Genomic DNA, 16,785 nt, shown 5'->3' on the forward strand with positions numbered 1-16,785 from the left:
TAGCTGAAACGGCAAACTGCCGCCACTGGAAGCTGTGGGTGGCCATGCCTGCAGATGGCCAATGTAAACAAACTGTCTCACGGCCCACCAGCTGATTACCCTGACGGGCGGCGTGCAGCCCGCAGGCCTCAGGTTGCCCACCACTGCCCTAGTGGGAACCTCGAAAGGCCTGATACTGTCCATCCCAGTGCACTCCTTAGGGGAAATAAACTAGGTAAATCAGCTAAGAACCTGGGCTTTTCTGCATTAATGCCCAGCCAGAGCTCAGATGCAGTTCAGGGCAATATGACCAACTGGAAGCTAATTAAGTGCAGCTGAGCCTATATGGGTCCAATGTATTAAAAGAGGGTGTTATTCTCAGGCCATGTCTAAACTAAGGGCTTGTCTTCACTATTGGGCAGAGATCAACGCTGCTGCAATTGATGCAGTGGGTGTTGATTTAGCAGGTCTAGTGAAGACCCACTAAATCGATGGCAGAACGCTTTCTGGACGATCCCAGTATTCCACGTCTCCAAGAAGAATAAGGGAAGTCGACTGGAGAGTGTCTCCCGTCAACACAACGCAGTGAAGACACTGGGGTAAGTTGACTTAAGTTACATCGACTTCAGCTACGTGAATAACGTAGCTGGAGTAGCGTAACTTAGATTGACTTACACCAGTAGGGAAGACAAGCCCTAAGAAATTTTAGGAAAATTTACCACTGATGCTGGCAATACTGAGAGCCTACTGCAGACAAGCTGATGGCAGTCACTGTCATTATAACAACTATGCTGATTACACTTCCTACAACTCTAAATGAAGATTAAAAGGAGGGCAGTAGCAACTTGTCTACACTATGGGTCTGTATCTATTGGCTGTCTGGGAAGTTGGGTGTCTGGGAAGCCCGCTCACTGCTAAAGGATCCTCCCCCAGCCTGAGGGGAGGAACCACAGGACCACAGAACCCACTGAGTTCGGGGGACAACTAATAAAAGCACAGGGACAGGAGTGAGGTCAAAGGGTCAGAAGGAGGGAACCTGACGGGGACACCGAATTATGGGTCTGTAGCGGGGTGGTCATCCTGCTCAGGTCCAGAGGAGTTAAAAAACAGCCCTGGGAGGGGGCTGTGGCTGGAGAAAGCAGCTTTTAGGTTGGGCTGATTGGCGGAAGTGGCTGCAGCTAGGGCCACGCCCCAAACAGACTCAGCTGGCCCTATAAAGGCAGAGAAGCCAGGGGCAGACAGAGAGTCTCTCTCTGTTTACAGAGGGAGATGGGCCTGGCTGCAGGGAGCTAGAGACTGAGTATTTGAGTGTAGCAGGGCTGGGGAGCAGCTACTGGAGCTGGGGAGCACCAGCCTGGAGAACCCCAAGGCTGCAGGCCTTTTTAAAGGCCAGGACAGGTACTGGGGCTACAGAGGGGTAGGCAAAGGCAGCAGGTCCAACCTCCCTTTTGCCAGTGATGAATGGTGTGTACACTGCAGTCTGCCCCAGGAGTGGGGGCTAGATGGTTACTGGCAGTAGCCATATTCTGAGGTGAAGTGGGGACAGTGGGTGGAGGTTCCCCTGGAGAGGGAAACCCAGAATTGTGGGGGTACTGCTGGGGGGCAGCACCCAGCTAAAGGGGCACTGGGTCTGGGAGGGACATGGGGCCAGAGGACAGGTGGATCACTGGCCTGCAGAGGGTGCTCTGGAGATGGAATGAGCTAATTCCCAGAAGTCATCAGCAGGAGGTCCTGCAGGGGTGAGTCTGCACTCCTACAGGGTCCCAATGTTGCTAATACTTGGACAGCTAAACCAGCGTTAGTAACCAGGGGAAAAAAATCAGAAAATATCCCTGCTGTACACAGGGTTTCAGAGGGCATAAAGATATGGAGGTCAAGTCATACAGACTAGTACTTTCTAGTAATTGACTAGAAGGCTACTGACTGCACTCTGACTCCACTAAGAAGAGATACAAAACACAAAGGATCACTTACTGATGCTCTGAGCCACATTATCAAATTATGTTTAAACAGATTTTTATCTGTGTTGATGCAGAAATATGCCACTGCAGCTTTGCCCGCATGAGGCCTTTTGCCAAATATCTCCCTCTTGCCACCACCACCAATTCAGATCCACCCGCACTAGCTGTGGTGGGAGTGCTAATTTAAACAAAGAGCTGGTAGCCACTATCTGTACCATGGCATGTAGATCTGCTTTGAGCAGAATTGGATTACATGGTGCTTAAAATACTATGAGCCACCCAGGCCTCTCAACTCTGGGGTCCCCATTGTTGACATCACTATTGGAGCTGTGTAGGAATGGTGGAAAAGCTAGGGGGGGAACCTAAGGTAGACGCCTCGCTAGCATATTCTTTTCTGTCCTCTTTCTCTTTTTCATCAGGTTTACTGATTGTACAGATATTTTGCAGAGGGAACCATGGTGCCTGCAGCACTAGTGGAGGAAATACCCTGCATAGCTTTTTTCCTTTGCACTTTTTTCCTGCAAGTTTGCCCAGACTGCACCTCCCCTTTGCTCTGTGTAATGTAGGAACACAAGAGTTGGTCCTACATAGACGAGTGGAATGCTATTAACTGACGCTTTCCCACATTCTTGTTGTTTTGACATTGGGATCTCTGTTCATTTTGGGTCTGATCCTAAGGCCATTGAAGTTAATAGGAGCTTTCTCATTGATTTCAATAGGCACAGGTCTAATTCAGTAAGGGGCTCTCTAAAGGTTTGCACAAATAGTGACTTGTAACTGTAATTACACATTTTTTTGCCCCAGTTTACCTTTATGCCCAGAGATCCTTGAAAAAGTTCACACAAAAAGCAAATAAGACACTAAACTTGGGAAAGTCTACGCACATTGAAGAGGGGAAGAAAAATCAAAGTGTTAGCCATTAATAATTACTCATTCTTTCCTCTACATACTTTTCTACTGGCCTGATGACAGTAGAGTCCACAATTCTTCTCTCTCCTGTCAATTAATACTCTAGTCTTTGAAGAGCTAAGGAGTTTTACCAACACATTTTAGGTTCTTGTCAAACCATCGGGGCATGAGATATCCAGGGAGAATCTTGAAACTGCAGTGAGGACTTAAGATGGGAAAAGGAGGCTTCTTAAACAGATATGTCATCTTAATCAAAAATCTCACTTCCACACCCCAAAAGCCTCTGGAAGGCAACAGAAACCCATCACAAACCTGCCCAAGTAGCCTTGAAGTGACTTCTCTGAAAAAAGGGGTTTGGGAATGGCGGGCTAGGGGCAGAGGTTGTTTGTTTAATTGGGCCTTAAATTATTAGCTACAAACTATCAAAAAAAATTAAATTGCCAAATTTCTCAATTTATATAATCATGTGATATGAGTTAAATGAATAGAGTTTATTAAACTTTTGACCCAAAGATTATTGTAAAGATTCCATAATAGATTAAAATTTCCCTCAGGCTATTGGTTATGACCGTGGGGTCTGATCTTGCACCTATGGATATCAATAGTAAAACTCCCTTTTATTTCATTCTGATCTTAAGGCTTTGAGCCTTAGTATCTATAAAGCACTGCAACTTACCAACATGCAATTTATTTTCATGTATTTTGTACTTCAGCAGTAAGAATCACATTTTAGTTTAATTATTTTACATCTTAATATTTATTAAATATTCTCATTTCAGAAAAGCCTTATTGTGCAAGCTTTCTTTAGTTAAATCTTCACTTGTGGTTCTGCAATAGTCTAGAGATGCATTTATTTATGACTGTATGTTAGCTGGAAAAAAGAAAATGAAGTTATGAATTTTGACTTCTGATGGCCAACGTCCTTTACTAATTTGTACCAAGGTAATGCATGTACAGTATTAAGCATAGCTAGTTTTAACTGCTGTTCTTATTTAACCAAAGAATACTTCATTTCTAAAGTAATTGTCATCATTTACTTGTATGTACTGTTTATGGATGCGTATTGCACTTTGCAATGTATTTTGACTTGTAAAGATAATTAATGTTTACAAATTGCCCATCAAGCATTAAATGCAAATAAATAGCAAAAAGGAAATTGCTGCTTGAATATTTTGATGTCTGTAATATGATTTTAACAGGAATGAATGTGAGGAAGCTTGGTTGACAGCCTTTAAAATTTCTATCTTATCTAATGACTGTCTTTTTTTTCCAGTCTTGTACAATCTTCCTGGTGGAAAGAAGGCCATCTTTGTTCCTTTAAAGGGACTCTGTGAATTGAGAGTCAGATCTTCAGATGTTTAGGGAGGAAGGAGAGGGATACACTGGGAAAACATGCACTTTTCTCTCCTCCCTGTTCCCCCCCCCGTCCATTCTTCTCTGTATTTGCTTTAATCTCAATGTTACACAGCATCTGATAACCATACATCATTCTTAATACAGCTCACCACTCACTCCTATACATGCAGGTATTAGGCAAGTGACCGGGCATTGGTTGCAATCTTTTTTGTGAATTAACAATACTATGGAACTTCATTTCAATGCCATTTCTTCCCCCTTCCCTTGCTCTCCCTAATTCTCATCTCTATCTTGTCCTTACTGACTACACTCTGGCCAAGGCCCACCATTCTTCTCCTCTTCCTCTCTCACATAACCTACTTTCAGTAACCTCTAAGCTAGCCACCTTCCCCCTTCAGAGTTCCTGTGCCCTATCCAATAAATTAATTTGACTCACAGGCTTTAGCTCCTATTTACTCCTCACAATCATTGAAATCCAATCCATCTCTCTATCTCCAGCCCAATCTCTTTCCTTGTGGCCATAACTGGCCTCTTGCCTTCCAACACTTCGGCAACAGTGTTGGGCTCCTTTCCTATCCATCTAATCAATCAGCACTTTCTCCTCCCATTCCACCACCCTATATTCTGAAAACTGCATGCCCTGCAGCTGTTGTGTACAGTTTCCTTCATGTTACTGACTTCAATGCCAAATCATTCCTCCTCTCATCTTAATCTCCTACTCGCATCTGTAGTAATTTTAATTTCCATGTTGATGTCTACTGTCTTTTAATTGCCTTTCCATAACCTCCTTATTTGATCTTCACTTTTGGACCGACTCAATGCATCATCTCGGTCACCTTTCTCAATCAAGTTTTTATCAAACACTGCTCTTTTGTTCACTCTGAACTCCCTCTCTTGCCACTTGCTCTCCTTCAACATTGCTCACTTTTTGTCTGCCTCTATTCTGTCATTAACTCCGTTTATCATCTCCAACTTATCACCCCTGACTTCTCTGCTGCTCTTACCCCCCCCCCTTTCTTTCAATTCCCATGATCTCTACATTTAACTCTTTGGTCTCTGCAGCTCTTAACTCCTTTTATCCCCCATCCCTCTGCACCTCACCCCTGGCAGTACTTTATATGTTCCTTTAATTCTCAGTCTTGGTTGTCCTCCTGATTTTGCCACTTTGATCTTTTTCTTGAAATGCTGAGTGCCTTTGAAGAGAGTCCTCAAACTACATTGCCAAGAAGTTGTAGGGAGTGCTCTAACTATACTGTCTTCCTCTACTCCAGTGGCTCTCAACCAGGGGTATGTTTACCACTGGGGGTACACAGAGGTCTTCCAGGGGGTACATCAACTCATCTAGATATTTGCCTAGTTTTACAACAGGCTACATAAAAAGCCACTAGCGCAGTCAGTACAAGCTAAAATTTCAAACAGACAATGACTTGTTTATACTGCTTTATATACAGTACACTGAAATGTAAGTGCAGTATTCCAATTGATTTATTTCATAATTATATGGTAAAAGTGAGAAAGTAAGCAATTTTTCAATAACAATGTGCTGTGACACTTTTGTATATTTATGTCTGATTTCTGTAAGCAATTAGTTTTTAAGTGAAGTGTAACTTACAGGTATGTAAGACAAATCAGACTCCAGAAAGGGGTGCAGTAGTCTGGACAGGATGAGAGACACGGCTATACTCCACTTTTAAAAAGTGGTTGGATTGGGGAATTTTTGCTTTAAAAATGACTCTGGAATGGAATTTTAAACACACCAACCTTCATGCTGACAAGGAAAATAGCTGTTCTGCTGCTATAAAGAGGGTCAAAAGTGCTCAAGGCTTGGAACACTTCTACAAGATATTATGATCACTACTGGTTCAATCATCTTAATGGGAAAAGGAGAAGCCTTGTTTGATAACATATCAGATGTAATATGATCATACCACATAATGCATTTTTTCTAAAAGAAAATGATGGTGACTGAGAGCATTAAAGTGATTGGGGACTACAGAGAGAGTAGCTGGTGAAACATGCAGATTACTTGGGCACTAAAAACAGCAAAATCATTAAATCCTTGATATACATTTTATTTTGTATAGCTCAAACTTTCCATACAACTAAAACAATATATAAAACTTATCTTTATTTTTGTCTTAGGCTTTTCCCATTTTGTTCACTTTTCTTTTTATTATTCCGTGTTTTCCAGTGTTTTCCCTCAGACTGATAGCTATAACAGTGCTTCTCAACCTTTTTGGGCTCAGGACCCATTTGTAAACGTTTATGGCCTGTCATGACCCAGTAAATAATAGTCTGAGGGTGGAGGCCCTGTGGTGGTTTAGGTCAGGTCCTGCCTGGCACTCACCTGACAGTGGTATCTCCTGTGCTGTGGGACTGGCTGGGCTGGGTTTGGCTCTCCGTTCTGGGCACTGCAACCTCTGAGGTTTCAGCACCCCTGGGGTTTGGTCCCGCCCCTCTGACTGGACCAAATTTGTGAGTGAAGGAGTGACCTGGCTCAGGGGGTCGCAGTGCCACTCAGGCAAATTTGGCCTACGCAGGGTCCCATCATCATGATGACTGGGCCAAACCTGAATGCTAGGACCCCAGATGTTGCAGTGCCTGGAGCAGGTAGGCAAGCCCAGCCAGTTCTGTATGACAGGAACCGCTACCTGACCCTTTGAAACATTCTGGTGACCCAATTTTGGGTCCTGACCCACGGACTGAGAAATCCTGGTCTACAATTTGTTCATCCCTTTTAAAAGGGACATTTCCTGGACACTACAGTGCAAATAAGTGATCGTCACATAAACACTACCCTATAGTGGAAACCTACTGACCACTATACTTACCCATAAAAGCAGCAAAAAATCCTGTGGCACCTCATAGACTAACTGATGTTTTGAAGCATGAGCTTTCATGGGTGAATACCCACTTCATCAGATGCATCTGACGAAGTGGGTATTCACCCATGAAAGCTCATGCTCCAAAACGTCTGTTAGTCTATAAGGTGCCACAGGATTCTTTGCTGCTTTTACAGATCCAGACTAACATGGCTACCCCTCGTATACTTACCTACATGCCTCCAGCTTCCATCCAGGACACATCACACGATCCATTGTCTATAGTCAAGCTCTAAGATACAATCAAATTTGCTCTAATCCCTCAGACAGAGACAAACACCTACAAGATCTTTATCAAGCATTCTTAAAATACACTACCCACCTGGGGAAGTAAGGAAACAGATTGACAGAGCAAGACAGGGACCCAGAAGTCATCTACAACAGGACAGGCCCAACAAGGAAAATAACAGAACACCATTGGCCATCACGTACAACTCCCAGCTGAAACCTCTCCAGTATATCAATGATCTACAACCTATCCTGGAAAATTATCCCTCACTCTCACAGACCTTCAGAGGCAGGCCAGTCCTCGCTTACAGATAGTCCCCCAACCTGATGCAAATACTCACCAGCAACTACACACCACACCAAAGAAACTCTAGCCTAGGAACCACTCCCTGTAACAAACCCTGTTGCCTACTCTGTCCCCACATCTGCTCTAGCAACACCATCAGAGGACCCAACCACATCAGCCACACCATCAGGGGCTCGTTCACCTGCACATCTACTAATGTGATATATGCCATCAATGCTTCTCTGCCAAGTACATTGGCAAAAACAGACAGTCTCTACATAAAAGAATAAATGGACACAAATCAGGAATGGTAACATACAAAAGCCAGTAGGGGAACACATCAATATCCCTGGACATTTAATAACAGATTTAAAAGTAGCCATCCTTCAACAAGAAACCCCTTCAAAAACAGACTTCAAAGCTACACTTCATTTGCAAATTTAACATCATTAATTTGGGCTTGAATAGCAACTGTGAGTGGCTGGCTCACTACAAAATCAATTTTCCCCTCTCTTGGTATTGACACCTCCTCATCAATTATTGGGAATGGACCACATCCACCCTGACTGAATTGGCCTTGTTAACACTGGTTCTCCACTTGTAAGGTAACTCCCTTCTCTTCATGTCAGTATATTTATGCCTGCATCTATAATTTTCATTCCATGGATCTGAAGAAGTGGGTTTTTTTACCCATTAAAGCTTATGCCCAAATAAATCTGTTAGTCTTTAAGGTGACACTGGACTCATCAGTTTTAAATGTTTATTTGAGCTCTCTTTATCTCAAGTGATTTTGCTCTTCTCCTTGTCACGCTCTATTTTTGTGGCATCCCCTCTCTCTCTACCTGGCTTTTGAAACTTCATACACCCTCCCTTCCTCTCATCCAATTTGCCCCTTCCCATCCTCCTCTGGGGTGACCCCTACAATGCAGGTGTGGAGTGTTTTGCAGGGTGGAGTGACTGACTAACTTGTGTGTCACTGACCAAACGTGGGTGAGCCAGCAGCCAGGCCTTCAATTAGTCACATCCTCTTGCTGGCATTAAAAAAACAAACACAGACATCCAAGTGCTCATCAGGCTCCGGGTGTCCTTGGGTCTCTTCTGCGTTGGCCTTTCCAGCCCACGACCTACAACCTGGGCCCCGCTGGGGTGCGGGGAATGTCTTGCCTCCAGACCCTGCAAACGCTTCAGGGCAGGTGCCCGGTTTCACTTTGATCATTTTCGGGGGGGGGGGGGATCAGCTGAGCACGTGCTTCCCCGTGGGCGGCCGGATCGGGGCCGCTCACCGCCCCACGTGCCGGGGGCCTGACGCGCTCACAATAAGGACGCTGAGCGGGCAGCCGCCGCTCTCGCGCAAGCCGGGAAACGCTGGCGCCTCGAGCACGCTCAGGGGCGCGAGCCGTTCACACCTCCCCCCCCCCCTTCTCGGAGCCAACGGTCGGGGCAGGAAGGAGCGGGTCAGATTTCGGGGTCAGGGGACATTAACTCTTCCGCTGCCTGCGCGCGCACAGGGCGGGTCTGTTGGCGACAGCGGTTGGCGGAAGAGCTGCGCGCAGAGCTCACCCCGGGACACCCCCTCCCTTGGGAGCGCACCCGTCGGCCCCACCCCCCGGCCACGCTAGCGGGGAGGAGCCGGCTCAGCCCGGCCTCCGCCTCCCATTAGCTGCGCTCCGGCCGCAACTCCCATTGGGGGCGGGGAGGGCGGCCGTTACCTGCGCCGCGGCCTGGCTGGGGCAGTGGGCGGCGCCCCTCCGCTTCCCAGGGAGCGGGAGGAGTCCGGCGCGGCAGAGGGCGCAGCTCTGTCTGCCTGCTCGCCGCGGCCGTGCCATGCTGTGCCGTGCCCGCCTGACGCTGCTGGCGGCGGCGCTGCTGGCGCTGGGGGTCCCGCGCGGCGGCGGCGCCCGGCTCCTGGAGTGGTACACGGCCTGGGTCAACACCGCCTACACCGAGCCGCTCAGCAACCGCACGGTGCGGGGCATGGCCGAGAGCGGCCGCTACGGGGACAGCTCCCCCAAGGAGAGCGCGCAGGGCCTGGTGGGCATCCCCCGCGGCGCCTCCGCCCGCCACATGGAGGGCTGCGCCTCGGACACCGACTACGATGTGCCCCTGCCGCCGGGGAGCCGCGGCCCGCCCAGCGGGGAGCCGCCGCCGCCCTGGATCGCGCTGGTGGCGCGCGGGGGCTGCACCTTCAAGGACAAAGTCACCAACGCGGCCCGGAAGCGGGCGGTGGCCGTGGTGATCTACAACGAGCCCCGCTTCGGCAACGCCACCGTCTCCATGTCCCACCTCGGTGAGCGGGGCCGCAGCCGGGCGTTGAGTCGCGGGGCCTGGTGGGGAGGGGGCTCGAGGAGGAGGGTCCAGTGGGACAGGTGGACATAAGTGGGGAGGGAGGAAGGGGGGGGTGGAGCGGGGAGGCGAGGGTGTGTCTGGGTTCGGCATTCCCCGGTGATACTAGGTGCTTTTCGGGGGAAAGGGGAAAGCCATGAAGAGCCCTTAAAAAGGACGCATGGGGCTTGTTTCCTGTCATTACATAGACTACTAATGTAGATGCGCAAAGTTTTACACCAAGTTTCTAGGAAGGGAGGCAGAAACTATCAAGAAGTGTTGCAATGAACCTGTTGAGCAACTGCCCCAGGCCTTGCTGTGGTGCGTCTCCCAGTAGTATCTGAACACATCATACATAAGTTAATATGGCCATGTCTACATCTAAAATTTTGCAGCGCTGGTTGTTACAGCTGTATTAGTACAGCTGTATAGGGCCAGCGCTGCAGAGTGGCCACACTTACAGCAACCAGCGCTGCAAGTGGTGTTAGATGTGGCCACACTGCAGCGCTGTTGGGCGGCTTCAAGGGGGGTTCCGGGACGAGAGAGCAAACCGGGAAAGGAAACCAGCTTCGCCGCGGTTTGCTCTCTCGGTCCCGGAGCCACCCAGCAAACCGCAGGGAAGGAGACCTGCTTGCTCGGGGTTCCGGGACCGAGAGAGCAAACCGGGAACGCCGCGGTTTGCTCTCTCGGTCCCGGAGCCAGCCAGCAAACCGCAGGGAAGGAGACCTGCTTGCTTGGGGTTCCGGGACCGAGAGAGCAAACCGGGAACGCCGCGGTTTGCTCTCTCGGTCCCGGAGCCACCCAGCAAACCGCAGGGAAGGAGACCTGCTTGCTCGGGGTTCCGGGACCGAGAGAGCAAACCGGGAAAGGAAACCAGCTTCGCCGCGGTTTGCTCTCTCGGTCCCGGAACCCCGAGCAAGCAGGTCTCCTTCCCTGCGGTTTGCTGGGTGGCTCCGGGACCGAGAGAGCAAACCGCGGCGTTCCCGGTTTGCTCTCTCGGTCCCGGAACCCCGAGCAAGCAGGTCTCCTTCCCTGCGGTTTGCTGGCTGGCTCCGGGAATGCGAGAGCAAACCGCGGCGAAGCTGGTCTCCTTTCCCGGTTTGCTCTCTCGTTCCCGGAACCCCGAGCAAGCAGGTCTCCTTCCCTGCGGTTTGCTGGGTGGCTCCGGGACCGAGAGAGCAAACCGGGAAAGGAAACCAGCTTGATTACCAGAGGCTTCCTCCTTCCACGGAGGTCAAGAAAAGCGCTGGTAACTGTCTACATTGGATTACCAGCGCTGGATCACCAGCGCTGGATCCTCTACACCCGAGACAAAACGGGAGTACGGCCAGCGCTGCAAACAGGGAGTTGCAGCGCTGGTGATGCCCTGCAGATGTGTACACCTTCAAAGTTGCAGCGCTGTAACTCCCTCACCAGCGCTGCAACTTTCTGATGTAGACAAGCCCTTATCTGTAGCCTACAGAAGATGTCTGTGACTATGCCAAGATAAGAGCTCAGGTGTTCTGGCTCCACAGCGTCTGCTGAATTTTTTGTGTGTGTTTTTTTTAAACTGTTAAGTAGGTTCAAAGGCATAGGAGGAGACCTTCAGGGCAGGATATAAGGAGTAAGAAATCAAAGCATAGTGGGAAAGACCCTGTTGCAGATATCGGCAAACCTGCCACTGTGTAGTGATCTTACTAGAATCCAGGCAATCTTTCAAGAGGATTTTAAATACATTTTAGTAGTTTTTTTAAAAAACAAGACACTGCTTTCTTTTCCTCTAGTAAAATTAGCTGAAAAAAGTCAACTTTGGAGTACCATTGGTTCAAAGTATATTTGAGACCCTGAAAGGAAGCACGTCCCTCTTGAAATAATGAGTGGCACCATCCTGCAAGTTGGAATCATGATTAACTAGTACTATTAAGCTGCTTCGTAGGGCTTTTTCTGGTAAAACTTCTGTCAGAGGTGTGAAACACCCCCCCCCCCCCCAAGACTGACATTTACTGACAAAATGTAGACTGCACTGTGTCGATGGGAGACGCTCTCCTGCCAACTTAACTACTACCATTTGTTAGGGGAGGTTTAATTATGCCAATAGGGAGAGCTCTCTCCCACTGGCATAAAACTGGCTATGTGGGAGACCTTACAAAGGCACAGCTGTAGTGGTAAACATACCCGAAGACTCTGTCTGTGTTGCGCACTTTACAGCAGTGTGGCTGTGCCGCTGCAACCTCGCTGTTGTAAGGTTCACAGTGTAACTGCTCTTTGTTGCTGGGAGAAAGCTCTCCCAGCAACAAAATAAAACCAACTCCAATGAGGGTATGGCTACACTTGCAGCTGTACAGCCAGAGCCGGCCTTAGGATTTATGGTGCCCTAGGCGAGATTATTAAACTGGTGCCCCTGTGCCTGATCTGCTCTTAGCAACACAAACATAAGCTTACAGTATTGGAAAACTTGCCACATTCATGTTATTAAAACCAATTTAACTTAATTAAGCACACTGTAATGCTGATGGACTAGCACTAAAGAAGCAGCACTATAGAAAAAATTCTGATATGACAGAATGATGCAAATAATATATATTTTCTAATTTATCAAAAATTTATTGGAAATTTATATGAAGAGGTATTGAAACAAAGATTTGTTTTTAATTAAAAGCAATCTTTCTGGCTTTTTTGGCTGCAAAATCAGTAATAATGTCATCGTATGACAAAGACAAAGTTGTGTCTTGTTCGATTGCAAGACTAGCAAGACCAGTTAAGCATTCCTGACTCATGGTAGAGCGGAGATAGTTTTTAATGAGCTTTAGTTTTGAGGAACTCCATTCTCCTGATGCTACTGTTACAGGAATTGTCAGTAGAATACGAGTGGCAATGTACACATTAGGATATATGTCAACAAGTTTGCGGGTATGAATAAACTGTACAATGTCCATCACCGATTTTGCATGTGGCAACATTGATGACAGTGTACTCAATTCTTCGTACATTTCAAGTCCATTTAAATCAAAAGTATCACCGTGCTTAAGGAGGCTCTCTAGGTTCTTGCACTTTGTCATTAGTTGCTCTTGTTTTCCTATTTCGTTGAATTTAGTTATGTCATACAAAAATCCAAACTGTTCATGGTGTACTTGCAAGGTATTAAACCATTCATCAACAGCAGATACTGCTTTATCCATCACAACATTAAAAAATTCAACCTCAAATTTCTTTTCTGGATCATCTACGGGCATGATCTGCTGTACAGATTCTTCACAAAGAAGTGTCCCTGGCCTTTTTAACTCATATTAACTATGTATTTACTTTATGAAAGTTGGAGAAAACATTGTGAAAACGTAAAACATTGGCTGCCCAACTTCTGGGCTGGCAAAAGTTATACTGACTCACAGGGGAAAAAAAAAAGCAGGAGAATCTTAGTACAACATATGGTCACTCTATACCAGGGGTCGACAACCTTTCAGAAGTGGTGTGCCAAGTTCACTGTAATTTAAGGTTTCTCGTGCCAGTAATACATTTTAATGTTTGTAGAAGGTTTCTCTCTATGTCTATATTATATAAATAAACTATTGTTATTATCTGAGGTCTTGGCCACCGGTCCTGCTCAGGCCACTGCCAGCTGAGTAAATGAAACCCCAAACCGGCAGCGGGCTGGTGGCTGGAACCGTAGACAAGGATCCCAGGCCCTGCTCAGCCTGTTGCTGGTCTGGGGTTCTGACCACCAACTCCTGCCAACCAGGATCCTGGCCGCCAACCCCCCCTCAGCCCGCTACCAGCCTGGGATTCTGCTCACCCAGGCTGGCAGGAGGCAGAGTGGGGCTGGTGGCTGAGCTCCTGATTGGCAAGGGGCCGGCAGCCGGAACCCCGGAGTAGCAGTAGGCTGAGTGCTGCTGGCACCCCAGACTGGCAGCAGACTGAGCCACTCAACCCCCCACCGGCCCTGCTCAGCCCGCCGCCCGCCACCAGCCCACTCAGCCCGCTGCCAGCTGAGTGAATGGAACCCCAGGCTGATAGCAGGTTGAGTGGTTCAGCTGGTCTGCTCAGTCCACTGCCAGCCTGGGGTTCCTTGGGGGTCCCCAGGCCAGCAGCAGGTGCTGAGTGGGGCCGATGGCTGGTATCCCAGCTGGCAATAGGGCAGCAGCTGGAACCCCAGAGCAGTGATGGGCTGAGCCGCTCAGCCTGCTGCTGTATACCATCAAAAATCAGCTCACCTCCCACCTTTGACACGTGTGCCGTAGGTTACCTGCCCCTGCTTTACACACTAGTAAGGAGGTGAGCATATTACAGTTGTTGGAGGGTTCTTATCAGGAGTAACAGGCTATAGGAAAGTCAGTCAACATTTTTTGTTTCTCTGATGAAAACTGGCCCACTCCCTGCCTCAAACCAAACCTGTCACTAATAATTGTCAACAACTTAATTTTCTGTTTTTGCCTAAGATATTGATTTAAAAAAAAAGATTGAAATTGGATTCAGGATTGTTAGCAAGAGTTTTTGGCAAACAAAGTTGTTAAATGACAATCTAAATGGCAACACAGTACTGCTTTCATGCTTGGCTCACCCCCCAGCCTGCCGGTCCAACAGCTGCAATAGACCCCAAAATCCACCTCTTGGGGTGCAGAGTGGCAACAGCAGCAGCAAACCCTCAGGTGCAATCACACGCCAATGGGCACCACCACCAGCCTTACGGACCATGGTGAAGTTAGCACAGCATCTGATCTCAGACAGGTCACCCATGGAGCCACAGCAGCTCATCTTGCCCTGTGCAGCTCCCCCCCAGATGAGACGAATCGCTGGCAGCTGCCAGCCCGGGGAGAGGCGCTCCCCAGCTAGGGTGGCCAGATCCAGATGTCCTGACTTTATAGGGCCAGTCCTGATATTTGGGGCTTTGTCTTATATAGGCACCAACTACCCCCATTTAGAGTGACCAGACAGCAAGTGTGAAAAATCAGGACAAGTGGTGGTGGTGGTGGGGGGGGGGGGGTGTAAAAGGAGCCTATATAAGAAAAAGACCCCAAATATCAGGAATGGCCCTATAAAATAGGGATATCTACCCTAACCCCTTGTCCTGATTTTTCACACATCTGGCTAACCCCAACCCAGCCCTGTGTGACATTCCAATCCTGGCTTGCTGCCCAGGAAGTGAGTTACTTTCACTTTCATTCCTCAGCAGGTGGCCAGCCTCCCCTCCCCTCCCCCGCAGCACCTCACTGTCACGGAGTCCCCGGGCGATGCTCTGGAACTGCTCCCCACCAAGCCAGGCAGGACTTTGGGGAGCCTCCTCTCCCTTGGAGCAGACTTGTTCAGGGCAAGAAACTCACGTCTTCACCTCCTGGGTCTCTCCTTGGAGCATTCAGCATCCTCTGCCCCTCCGTGTGCTTCCCACAGCGAGCCCACCCAGGCGGGGTCCTGGGGAAGCCACAGGGTCCCGCACCCCCACTTTGCAGTCAGACGTGACTCAGCCAGCCAGTAAAACAGAGGTTTATTCAATGACAGGAACAGGGTCTAAAACAGAGCTTGTAGATACAGCAAACTGGACCCCTCGGCCGGGTCCATTCTGAGGGGCAGTGAGCCAGACCCCCACGTTTCCCCTCAGCCAGCTCCAGCCTAACAACCCCTCCCAGCCCCTCCTCTCTGCTCAGCTCCTTTCCTGGGCCAGGAGGTCACCTGACCTCTTTGTCTCCAACACCTTCAGCTGGCACCTTTGCAGGGGAGGGACCCAGGCCATCAGTTGCTAGGAGACAGAGTGTCAGGCATTTAGGTGCACTGGCCCTTTGCTCTGCCAGATACTTAAGAACTGCCTAGGGGACACTGAGGCACCAACACAGTATTCAGAGAAAACATTAGGAACATTCCCAGTTCGTCACACTCACCCAACTGAGCCCTGACGGAGAGGAGGGAGGAGAGAGAGAGGGCTACTCCTGGGGAGGAGGGAGAAAGGAGGAGGTGGTCCACGGGGCAGGGGGGAGAAGAATGGATGTTATGGGGGACAACAAAGGATACTGGTTCCAGAGCCACAGAGCCTGCCTCACCTGACCTCAGCCGGGGGAAAAGAGTCACACTCACAGGTGAGCTCCTTTCCCAACCCCCACCCCCTCCCCTTCCCAGAGACCCCAGCAGCCAATCCCATTCCTCAGACTGTGCTGCATTCGGCTCTCTCTAGGACCCAGCAGCCCTGCTTCTACACTGTCTGGGCTGCCTGCAGAGTGGTGCCCCCAGGCAGAGTGAGGCCCTACGCGGCTGCCTATTCTGCCTATGCCTAAGGATGGCCCTGTGTACAGCACTGGGAGTTAAACCTGTCTTAGTACAGCTGAGTAGGGAAAGTGCTGCAGTCTGTCCACGCAGACAGCTACCAGCGCATTGTCTTGGCCACATTTGCAGCAGCACTGGAAGCGGTGCATTATGGGCAGCTATCCCAGCTTCAAGTGGCTGCAAGTGCTTTTCAAAAGGGGGTGGAGTGTGATAGGGAGTATGGAGTGGGGGGAAAGAGTGGATTTTTGGACCCAACACTGTCAGCTCCTTGCCTTGCAAGTTCCGACCCTCCTCCACCCCTCTCACACTCACTGAAAGCAAACAGCAGCTGTTTTTTTCTCACAGACCAGATAAGCAGCCGCTCCCCAAAATGGACTCTTCCTCTGCCACAGTGCCACTTCTCTCTTCAAGCAAACATTAGCTGTGGGCCTTCCAAAGGGAGGCCCCCTGCCTGCCTCTGCTCATTCACAGCAAACAGTAGCTGTGTTTGGTTTTTTGACAAGCAGCTCCCGGAGCAAAGAGAGATATCACAACAAAACAGAGTTATCTGTACTTAAAAGGATTATGGGGAGTTTACGGAGGTCAAGCACTGCGTAATAAGTTTACTCCCTATTTACACTGGAGCACCAGCATCTCA

The 16,785-nt window shown here is 48.9% G+C and overlaps 1 protein-coding gene across 2 annotated transcripts in view; it reads left to right on the plus strand.

Moving 5' to 3' along the window:
* Positions 1-9,313: 9,313 nt before the first annotated feature.
* The window catches only part of RNF149 (ring finger protein 149), a 38,373-nt gene continuing 30,901 nt past the window's right edge, over positions 9,314-16,785 (plus strand). For both annotated transcript variants that reach the window (XM_030570149.1, XM_030570140.1), the window contains exon 1: positions 9,314-9,888. In XM_030570149.1, the coding sequence (XP_030426009.1) occupies positions 9,426-9,888 (463 nt within the window). In that variant the 5' untranslated portion in view covers positions 9,314-9,425. The remainder of the gene's footprint in view (positions 9,889-16,785) is intronic.

This window comes from Gopherus evgoodei, chromosome 1 (genome assembly GCF_007399415.2).
Source record: "Gopherus evgoodei ecotype Sinaloan lineage chromosome 1, rGopEvg1_v1.p, whole genome shotgun sequence".
Taxonomy (NCBI): Eukaryota; Metazoa; Chordata; order Testudines; family Testudinidae; genus Gopherus; species Gopherus evgoodei.